Below are 11650 nucleotides of genomic sequence, written 5' to 3'. Positions count from 1 at the left end.
ATTTCATTTAAAAAATGGGTAATTTGTTGTGTTTTGGGGCATTTAATTAAATTTGTCACTAAATTTTGGGGTTTAATAAGGAGTTGCGCTAATATTGCGCAACATAAAAATTTTCAACTACCACCATTTTATTCTATAGGGTCTTGGCATTCAGAAAATATATAATGTTGGGGGGTTTTACGTCATTTTCAGGCCTAAAATGTGGAATATAACATGGGTGCAAAAATGGAAAAAAGGGCCTCAGTCATGAAGGGGTTAAAGCAAATCATTAAACTGCTGGAAGGAGGACTGGGGGGTTGGTGCAGACTAGTTCATCAGTCCATACATGTTTATAAATGGTGGTAAAGGAAACAGAGAAATGAATGAGCCGTCATTGCTGATCCCATCTGCAAAAGCTGGTCACTCAGCTGCCTGGCTTACATATACAGAGCAAGAAGGTCAGATCTCATCTCCGTGCTTGTTTCAGGTCATTGTGTGAAAGTATTGAAGCCATCGGATCGGCATGACCGCTACCAAGTAGAAGGTTGGGGAGAGGTCAGAATTCACAGCCTGTGTATATCTCCCCGCACAGGTCTATATAATATGGAGTGCAGCGTTGGTTTGCGCTCAAGCTGCTGTTGTCATTCATTTAGTCATCCTTAGTCATTCCCGGTTTCAATGCGGAAGTTGTGCTTCCTCACATGCCTGTGTGGTGGCTATAAAGGGGGCCCCTCGACTAAACGTTGTGTGCGGCCAGCTTTACCGCCTCATCGCTATAAGTAAACTACTCCTTTAGTTGCTAGACCACGCGCTCTATAATGAGAACCCCTTCCTTCGTCATACCTGTCTTACATCGCCAGCCTATGCTGTAGTTTGCTGATTGAGATAGATGTATATATTGTACACAGGACATGAGCTATTCCAGTACATGTATGTACGCTCTAGGCGTGTGCATGTATACAGGGTAGATGCATCTGTTTGTGCAGTCTGCAGCTCACGTGGCACACTGATGGTCTTTGTCAGCAGCTATAGGGTTACCACTGAAGTGTCGAGTATCTGCTGTAGGCCATGGGATAGGAAGGACGTTTTGCTGCATGCCCACCTCCCGGCTCTCTGGATGTTCATCATCACGTCTGCAAGTCATTTCCTTTACAGATGCCGACTATTCATCCTTGTTCTGTACAAAGCTGAACGCCAGGACAGATCACTCTCTCATTTTTACCATTATTTTTTTTGATGACAGGTCTGCGATGGGTGGAGTGTGGGCAGTGAGTGTGCATAATAGCATTTTTGATGCCGGGGTGGGGTCTGATGTGTGCCAGCTGCTTAGAGAATCCTGATTCATTGCTGGAAAGGCCTTGGCTGCAGGGGGTGTGACTGGTGTCAGGCTCCCCCATCCCTTCCATCAGATGACGCTGCTGCCACTGGTTTAATCATTATCTTCCTCAGACTAGTTCTGTTTGTCTAGAGGATTCTAGAGCATCACTTTTCTTTTCGGAGACATAACATGATGTCTGGGTTAATAAATGACCTGTTCTGTCGTTGCATTATTTGTAGACTGTTAAAATGGATCCGGAGTCATAGGTTATAATTTATATAGACCTATGTAGTAATACACATCGGTTATTGCTTCTCCAGGCACACACTGCCTGTGCTGTGTACTGCTGTCAGCAGATCTGAATATTCACTTACAATGGTCCATCTGAGGAAACCTACCTAGCTTGTTGTCTTTTGTTGTGGTTAAGATTAGTATAGGTGGCCATAGGTGTATAGATCTCTTGTTCAGTCTGTGGTCTGAGTGAGAGAAAACCACTAGCGTCCTCCATCCATTCTCAACAGGGTGGATGGAGGACTCTCCCCTGACAGCTATTGTATTCTGACACCTGGCACCCGCAGCAGACTAAATACCCAAACAGTGATTCAAGCTGATTAGCTGCAGTCACTGTTCATCAGACAATTGTCCACCCAGCTCCTATGATTTCTAAACTGTAGTTTGTTGGGTGTGCTAGCATGGCCACCTAAACTTTAGATGTGGCTAAGTATGAGGCTGATTGTTACCTGTAGCTGCCAGTCAGCTGTCTATTGGTATTTGAAGAGCATTCTGCTAGGGGCAAATTGTGGCATACTTTTTAACATACAAGTGCAATGTATTTTCTATGACCTCAGGCCCACAGTAATTTGATGTGGATTAGTGTAAATCAGGGGTAGGCAACATCTGCCCTCCAGCTGTTGTGCAACTACAAATCCCAGGAGGCATTGCAAGACTGACAGGCACAGGAATGACTCCCAGAGAAGAGACATGATGGGATTTTTAGTTTCACCACAGTTGGAATGCCAAGGTTGACTTCCCCTATTATAAATTGTGAAAATCCTTTTTACCTTGCCTGGTTTGTACTAAAGATGTGACATTCAGTGAGCTGGTAGGGGTTTTCAGGTGGTTTCCATGCAGAGCTGGATGGGTCTTTCAGATCACATTACTGGATACAACCCAGCAGAAGAAAAGTCTGTGCTTCTGAATTAAAAAGTGCCTAAAGAACCTGATACTTTATTTGTAACACAGAGGTGGATGAAGATGAACACAGGCAGACATATAGTCCGGCTTGGGAGGAGCCAAGTTAACATAGCCACCCAGAGACAGGAAGAGTGCTGTTTGCAGGATCACCAGGTGGGAATAAAGGGTTAAAAAGCCTAAAAAAACCCAAATTCAACCACCACCGCTAAGGATTTCTAAGGTGCAATATATTTTGTTTTTTGGTTTATATATACTTTAGATCGGGGTGGGCAAACTCCGTGCCTCCAGCTGGTGTGGAAATGCAAATCCCATGGGGCATTGCAAAATTCTCCCAGCCACAGACATGACTCCCAGAGGCAGATGCATCATGGTATTTGTAGTTTCACCACAGCTGGAGTGCAAGAGTTGGCCCACCACTGCTTTAGATGAACCTGTCTTTTGGCTTCAGTGTTTTTGGAGCCACTTTAAAAAGTCAGTTTAAAGCAGAACTAGATAAAAACAATGGGAGTGGCGAGCGCACAACAGGTGTGGACAGTATGGAAAAACCTTAAATAGCTTTAAAAAAACTTGAAAAGCACTTTCTTAAAAAAAACTTATATATATATATATATAACTTTAAATACCGGGTGTGGGTGAGCGAGCTCCTAAATCAGGGAGAGGAACCCTGTAGACAATGTGAAACAACGAAAGAAGGAGCGCTCCTTCTTTCGTTGTTTTAAAGCAGAACTAGAGCCAACAATTTAAAGTGGAACGCTGGGCATACGAAAAAAATTAAATCTTAACACCTGCAGTGGGGCCACCCCCTACACTGCAAGGGTTAAGTGCTCATTTTCTCTAGGGAGCTAAAATTGAAAAGAAATACCCAAACATCTGATCTGACTGGCTGCTACATTGGTCCCTGCTGCCGTGCTCCCCCTTTGGCAGTGTATTGTCCCTCTGCATCCTCGTGTCCACACTGTATTGGCCATGATGACTTGCGGGTTCTTAGACTGCTGGAGCAGCTGCAGGACCGCTGTTCTTCCCAGAGTTCTCCAATGACAGTTGACATGCCCCAAAATTAATTGGAAGACAGTTAAAGTGACCAGTGTGCTTATTTCAGCTCTCAACTGAACTTTCAAGCCCTCAAATAGCTGGTGTTCTAGCTGATCACATGTGCAGCACCATGGCAACTGCAATCCAAATAGAGGCCAAGTTGGCACTTTCCTTGGATGCAAGGAACAGGAGGTTGTAGTTCTGTTTTAAGTGAGAACTCCCAATCTCTGCTTGCTTCAGGACATCGGAATGTATTGAAGCCCCTGGATTATCATGACAGCAAGAGAACTGGCACTTCCGGGAGCGGACATTGGCTCAAGAGGAATGGTTGAAACTCTTGGGTGCCAGGGCTTGTTTTTGGTCGTTTTGGTTATGTGACCCCCTGGGTTTTGTCATGCTGTGTTGTAGGTAATACCCATGTAGCAGCTTTTTAATTGCCTGCCGGCTCTGGAATCCTTTTCTCGCTCTTATTGATTTTATTCATTTTATATAATATGCTTTCTTTTTATAGAATGCGAACACATTCACATCACTCCCTACTCCTGAAGGAGCTTCCAACTCTCTTTCCATTGCACATTAACGTTCATTAGGGCCTGCGAACCCACCAGCAAGTATTTGGACTGTTTTATGAAATCCATGTAGGCATTCAGAATATATGCAAACTTCATGCAGTCCCTTGGTGGAACTGTACCCAGGAGACAAGTGCTGCAATGCATAAGTACTAGCTGTCTCCTTGGCTACCATGTTGCCATTTCTTATCTACACAAGAAACAAAAAGAAGGATTTCCTGGTTCCTGAGCAGTGTATGGAGTGGAATAACTGCACTGATTTTATGTTCGCCGTGTGTTGGAGTTCTCTACAGCAGCTTTCCCATACGTGAGGGTGCCGACTAAGCCACACGGGCCTGGCAGGGTGTGGAACACATGTCTGTCTTCAGTATGCTTCTATACTTGACCTTTTTCTCTTTTTTTTCCCCCCTCTACCTCTAGACTCCTCTATTCACTCTTTAGGGCCTGTTCACATGAGATCAGGTCCTGATCAGGTGCTAATCAGCAGACGTGGAGCTGCTGATGCAGTGCGTTTTTGACGCGTTTTTGGTCCGGATGCTGACAGTTAATTCTTTGTCAACGTTGATGACATCATAATAAGTGGAGCAAGAATACAATTTTTTCTTTTTTTCCCCCCTTAGCTGCGCTCCGTTTTCGTTGCATTTTCGTTGCGTTTCATGCGCGTTCGTGCGTTTCCGGACCGGACAAAATGTGACATGCAGTATTTTTTCTGGCGTAAGCTGAACTGACTGCGCACGTGATAACTGGAGCCCATAAAACACATAGGGATACATTGGGATGCATTTTGAGTGCAGCAGCGTACGGAGCCGGTCAGCACACAAAACGGACGTCGTGTGAACAGGCCCTTAGGCATCCATTTTGCAATGTGTGCGATGTTCTGTGAAGGAGAGGTCTATATTGAGTCATGTGCGGGTGGCCTGTCAGTTTGTCTAACCAAAATTTTTGAGTAATCCCATGTCATCTTCCCCAGTATCTCTAAAGGTGCCCATACGCCTTACAATTATCTGCAGATTTTCTGTGGTCAGATGGAAAAAGTGCAACAGATTGGCTCAGGTGGAGATTACTCCATCCACACAGTTAAGTGTAGCTGGAGGAATCTGTTGCACCTTTTCCATCTGACCACAGAAAATCTGCAGATAATTGTAAGGTGTATGGCCAGCTTTAGGCTGGGTTCACACCTGGGAGGTTTTCAGTGCTGATCGAAGCGCTGAAAAACGCTCAGCAAGTGAAATCCCATAATTTCCTATGGGCATGGTTCCCACCTGGGCGTATTTCGTGCTGAAACGCCCTACGCACAAACAAGTACAGGGCGTATTTCTGCGCGTATCCATTGGTATTCCTGAGTGTGGCTCGGGGTTAACAAATCGGTAACCCCGGAATACAGCGTAGGTCTTGTCCGCGATCCCCGTTGTGTCCTCCGGCCCCTGCCGTCTTCCGGGTTCCGTCCCTTGTGAGCGTCCTCGTCGCAGGGGGGGGCGGAACCGGCGGGAAGTTTGAAAGTTAAAAAAAAAAAAAAAAATCATACCACCAGTGAGGTATAAAAACAAGCGTCGGACACGCGTTTCACTGAACTAAAACGTGCTAAAAACGCGCCTATAGTAACGCCCAGATGTGAACCCAGCCTTAAAGTTTCCCTATGTGTACAAGGTGGAATCCTTCCCGTTTTGTCTATAGTATGGTCACGCTGCTGGAGCATGTAGAAACACCCATACATACCATACTTCTATTCTAAAGGTGGCCATACACTTTACAACCCAAAGTCTTACGAGGGTTGTAAAGTACTTAAAAAAAACATACGATCTGCCCATCTTGGACAGGCAGATCTGATGACTGCAAACGGGCAGTGTGCGCGTGCGTACACCGGCCCATTCGCCAGTTGTCGAACAAGCAGGCCACTAACTCGCCAATAATCGTAAGATTCCCGGCGGGTTTTCTAGCATGCTTGTTCGACAGAAGACGTGCGACCGTACAGTAGAAACAGTCGCACGCCTTCCATACACTGCACGGCTCTTGTACGTTTGCGGGGTTTTCCGCGATTCTCGTGGGGTTTTCCGCGATTCTCGTACGAGAATCGTGCAGGAGCCAGTCTGTCCAATCCAGGAGAGAGAACATTTCAGGACTAGTAATGAGCCATTTAGTAGTAGCAATAAATTAAATTGGTGGATAAAAATAATAAATGCACCTAAAACCAAAAGTTGGTGTTTTTGACGGACTAAAGAGGTTTTTATTGCGGTTTGTGGTGTTGTGGATAGTCGCTCTCTCCATTTTTATCCTGATCACCATTGTCACCGGGGCTGAATGTAGGCGAGAAACCAAAATTATGAGTTGCTTCCAGAACAAAAATTGAGGGGACAATTGTTCCAGTGACAACTTAGAGGGCATTTTCCTCACTTTGAAAAGATTTTCTGTCAGTACCTGGTGTGTCTACAGAACAGGATGTGAAGGGAAATCTCCCCAATGGGCACAGATGGGTTTAACCTTTCCCTAACAAAAAAAAAAGAAAGTTTTGGCTTCAGTTATACTTAAATATAGATCAGCAAAGTGTGCCATGCACTCAGAGCTGTACAAAAATAAGTTTTTGGATGTTAAGATGTAGAGTTACACCCAGTGTGGTTTATGGAGCTGTACTGCACACCAGTACTAAATGTAACAATGACTGGTGCATGGCACAGAAGGCTACTAGTAAAATCTGCTTGTTGCAGCATCCAAGTCTTCTCTTTATAGGGACTGATGACCTTTTTAAATTGGGCTCTCTAGAATTCTACAGTGATTGGTCCTCTCTTGATTCCAGTATATGGCAGCCAGGCAGATTCAGGACGTGGAATAAAATGCCTCCTCTTGCTTTCAGTAAATAATTACTTTGCACACACTGCAGCATGGGGAGTACTTGAAACATTTCCTATTCATGTGAAACTGTATATGGCATCTTACCAAATTACTTTTGATGCCTCTTCCAAGCAAACGTTTTAGCTAATGAGCTGTCAAGTAAAGGGTTCACTGATGTACATGACTAACACTGGCTGAACTTTGTAAAACCTTGCCTTTTTATTCGTGTGCATAATTATAATTGAGACATTTATATTTTCATATACGTGTATCCTAAACATTCATGGTCAGTCAGTTCAGCGAATTGAAGCATGGTCCAGCTAAAGACGCAGTTGAAATACAAGTTTAGTTTTGTTGGGGCAGCCATGTTGCTTTCAAACCTCTCCGACCCTGCATAGCCAGGATGGTGATTCCAAATTTGTATTTGCCTTCCTGAAAGTATGTTATATTGTCAGGGGTGTGCATTGTAATTTATGCATAGTAAAATTATTTTGTAATCAAAACATAGCTAGACTGAAGTCAGTGTGTGTTTGTTTGCCTGGAGTTCTGTATTATTGTAGTTAGCATGATGTGATGAAGTCAAAAGGTTTTTTTAGCAATTTCAGATGCTGATGGAATCACAGTGGATGCTGCTCCTTGATGTTTAAAAGTTTTATTTTTCTTCAGAATCAGCTTGTCCCCTCAGCACTGGGCCTGATATCCTGTTTTAGGCCTTGTTCACACCAAATGCAGAGCAGATCTGCTCAGGTTTCTGCACACGCAGTGCAGTGGCTTGTGCCGTGTTTTTGATGCGTTCCGGGCCGTTTTAGTTTAAAATGGGCTTTCAGTGCGCTCCCAGGTGTTTTTGATGCGTTCCAGAGCAGGTAAAATAGGGCCTGCTGCAGTTTTTCTTACCTGCTCTGGAACTGAACGCTGCGATGTGAACTGGAGCTAAAAATACCATTGGAATACATTGGATGCAGTTTTGCTCCGGTCTGTAACTGCTCTGCACATGCTCTACGCTTGGTGAGAACAAGGCCTTAGAGCCCATTCACACCACATCTCGATTACCTCCAGACCAGACTGTTTCTGGACACAAAATGCATCCCAATGTATCCCTATGCTATTTCTGGCCTCTGTTCCCACCAGCGCAGTCCGTACCAGACCAGACAAATACTGCTTGTCCTAGTTTGTCTGGTCTGGAACACATCAAAAACGCACTGGAACGCTTGTAAGACCATTTTAAGTTTTTAAAATTCCGATTGCGGCAAAAACGCAATGCACTATGGTCCAGACCCTTGTGTGTGCTAGTAAGCTGTGAGTCTCCACAAACACACAGCAAGGCAAGTCACCCCCTGCTGTGACCTTGTCCTAGACAGGAAGTTTAGGGAATCAGAGAAGCCAAGTTGAGAGGGTTGGAGCTGTTTGGAAACATGAGGACTACAAAAATTAGGATTGTGTGATTAGGATTTATTATTGAAAAAAAGTTTGAACGTTTAATACTACTTTAAAGTGACTCACTTTTACAAACCTGAATGCTGCGGGCAAGTTTGGAGTTCAGGCATCCAGAAGTATAACAGTATACTCTTCCTTGCATGCCGGGCAGTTCTAATGCGGCAAAGGTTTAGCATGTTCTCATTGCTAGCCCTTGCTTATCTACTCTCACCTTCCACACATTCCTGTAGGTCAGTGAGGCATCCGTCATAGTGATGGGTGAGTAGAGACATGTGAGATGAGAGTTTAGAGAAAAGCTCTGACCCAATCTGAGGATACAGAAATCTGCTGACTCCATTAGGAGGGTGTGTTCACCTGTATAGAAAAATAACCTATACGGTCTATAACACCATCTCGTAACCCTGAACGAAGCATTTATGCCATTTTTATACATGGGGTCCATTATCACAAGGTGTGTGAAGTCTTCTCCAAAGCTGAGCTCATCCACGGTGATCGGAGTCGGAGAACACTGCACATGTGCTGGGGGTTAGGAGTAGAGCTGCAGCTAACGATTATTTTCAAAATCGATTAGTTAGCCGATTATTAGGTTCGATTAATCGGATAAACAATAAAATAAAGTTTAAAAAATTGCTCCAGTGATGGGACTACTAGTTTGTATTGAGGTTGTAGTCCATCACAGTAGCAAGCTTGGAGCGGTGGAAGTAAAAAAGAAAAAAAAGATAGTGTGGTGTGCAATATAGTGAAATGGAAAGTGTAAAATTATACAGCAATCAATGCAAAATGGCACCGGCTATAGAGGACTACAAAACCCAGCAATAGTACATTATACAGCACAATGCAGAATGCCACCAGCTATAGAGGAATACAACAAATCCCAGCAATAGTACATAATAGCTGGCGGCATTCTGCATTGTGCTGTATAATGTATTATTGCTGGGATTTGTTGTACTCTTCTATAGCTGGTGGTATTCCGCATTGCGCTTTATAATGGATTATTGCTGGGATTTGTAGTCCTCTATACAGCGCAATGCAGAATATCACCAGCTATAGAAGAGTACAACAAATCCCAGCAATAATACATTGTACAGTGGTGCAATGCTGAATACCACCAGCTATAGAGGACTACAAAACCCAGCAATAGTACATTATACAGCGCAATGCAGAATCCCGCCAGCTATTATGTACTATTGCTGGGATTTGTTGTATTCCTCTATAGCTGGTGGTATTCTGCATTGCGCTGTATAATGTACTATTGCTGGGTTTTGTTACCACCAGAGTACAACAAATCCCAGCAATAGTACATTATACATACAGTGTATAATGTATTGCTGGGATTTGTATTCCTATGTATAATTTACAGCACAATGTACCATCAGCTATTTAGAATGAATTGATTTGTACCTGCTGGATATTACAGGCAGCGCCAAACTTTCGTCTCTTCGGGGTTGAAGGCTAGTTCACACCAGAACTGTGTGCGTCTGCTCAACTGCACTGGGGTGAACGGAGCACCAGCAATCCCATAGGAAAGCATTGTGATGCACTTTGGATGAAACTGCCAAAATGAATGGACTGCCTCTGGTGTGGACTAGCCCTGAGATGCGGCTGTGACAATAAAGGGCTCCAGTCGCTTACCTGCTCCCTCTACCCTCATCCATTCACAAAAAGCCTTGTATTATTTGGACAGAATACAAGGTGTTCTTTGAATGGACAATGGGAGATCCAGTGGCATACTTGGTCCTCCACCTGGTCTCCTCCAGTCTCTTGCTTTGGCCAGTGGAAAGGGCAAGTGACGCTGTTCGGTGCCATAGACATCAGTTGGTAAACAGTGTGTTGATGCCCCCATGTTACACATTCTGTGTAAATGAGCTTTGTATTTAATAATGGGATCTTTTCATTATCACATTTATGTGTAGTCAGGAAGTCACTTGAATCTTGCCGATATGGATTTCTCTGGTCTAGTGGAATAGAGATTGGTGAAAGCGGCGGAGCAGTGTCTATTTTCATACCGTTGACGGTTGAGTTCTCACATTCATGTTTAAAATAACATCTGTGGTTTCAGGTTCCAGTGTACATACACAGACATTCTATACATTAGCTAGGCATGTGATCTGGGTTGGTCCATAGTGAAACGTGGAATTGTTGGGAGGGCTGGGGGTCCTTTCTATACCATATCCTGGCTGACATGGCTCTTCTATTTTATTTACAGGGCGTTCATATTTAGCCCAGTTTCTTCAAGCAGAAGGTAACTAAAAACCTGGATGTTCTAAACAAATCCCAGCAATCTAAACCCTCTGATTTCTAATCTTCTTGTAATTATAGTGCAATTGTTTTATAATCATTGAACATCCAATCTTATAAAGCATACTAATGTGCAATTTTGTAAAACTAAGCCAATACGTTTTTACCTACCGTATTAACTAATTTAATTTGATTTTAGAATCTCCAGAAATGATAATATATAAAAGAATGACTCCTGAATCTTCGTGCCCCTTGTCACAGATAATTCTATGAATCATTGGAGTGCCTATCAATGCTACCAAATCAAGTAATTTTGTGTAAATAAAATCTGTATCCCTTTTTCTTCTGTCAGATTGGTGTGTGTATTGTTTGTCTGTTGGGGACATTTTCCCTTTTACTTCCTGTCCTTCAGGCACAACAGAAGCAAGTGGAAATCTTCCAAAAGTAAAGGGAATTCCCCTGTAAGGACCTGTTTACTCTAGCTTGTCCACAAAAAGGTGCATTTTAGCAGAAGGGCTAGTGTGTTGTGGTAGCTCCGTCAGTGTGAATTGTATCGCACACTGCCAGAGTTGTCACTGTTTACTTTTTTTTGGGGGGGGGGGTTAAACTTTATGTAGAGGTACAATGTGTACACTGCATTCAGGTTCCCATACAGCAGTGCACTACTGTGTGGCAACCTGCATGATGCCATAATATGCAGTATGTTTACATTGTATTGCAGCACACCGCCCCATAATACCCATGTTGTGTAAATGGGACACATAAGACCATTGTTTTCTATATGTCCTTGCAGGTGACCTGCTTTGATCCGGTGCAGTAAAACACAGGTCACTGCTATGTATGTGAATGGGCTCTTAGACAATTGTCATCGAAACGGGTGCCTTAACTGCAAGATTTTCCAACCCCGAAATGTCCCATCACTTTGTGTCCCGATTTCATATGGTTCACAGAAGAGAGGGGGAATCTCTACAGTGAGGTCACAGAAGGCTATAAGAAACCCACCTCTTCATCAGTCTATCCAAAACTATAATGGTTGGGTAAGAGAAACCCTTCCCCCCCC

General features: G+C 43.7%; 1 protein-coding gene across 5 annotated transcripts in view; it reads left to right on the top strand.

Moving 5' to 3' along the window:
• The window catches only part of RTN4 (reticulon 4), a 74195-nt gene that overhangs the window by 2256 nt on the left and 60289 nt on the right, over positions 1 to 11650 (top strand). For 2 of the 5 annotated variants that reach the window (XM_018564333.1, XM_018564330.1), the window contains exon 2: positions 10559 to 10594. The exons of the other annotated variants lie outside the window; for them this stretch is intronic. In XM_018564333.1, the coding sequence (XP_018419835.1) occupies positions 10559 to 10594 (36 nt within the window). The remainder of the gene's footprint in view (positions 1 to 10558; positions 10595 to 11650) is intronic. 5 annotated transcript variants of the gene reach the window in all.

The sequence above is a fragment of the Nanorana parkeri genome, unplaced genomic scaffold, assembly GCF_000935625.1.
Source record: "Nanorana parkeri isolate BGI_ZX_2015 unplaced genomic scaffold, ASM93562v1 scaffold744, whole genome shotgun sequence".
Lineage (NCBI taxonomy): Eukaryota > Metazoa > Chordata > Amphibia > Anura > Dicroglossidae > Nanorana > Nanorana parkeri.
This window is presented reverse-complemented; position numbering and strand designations above follow the sequence as displayed.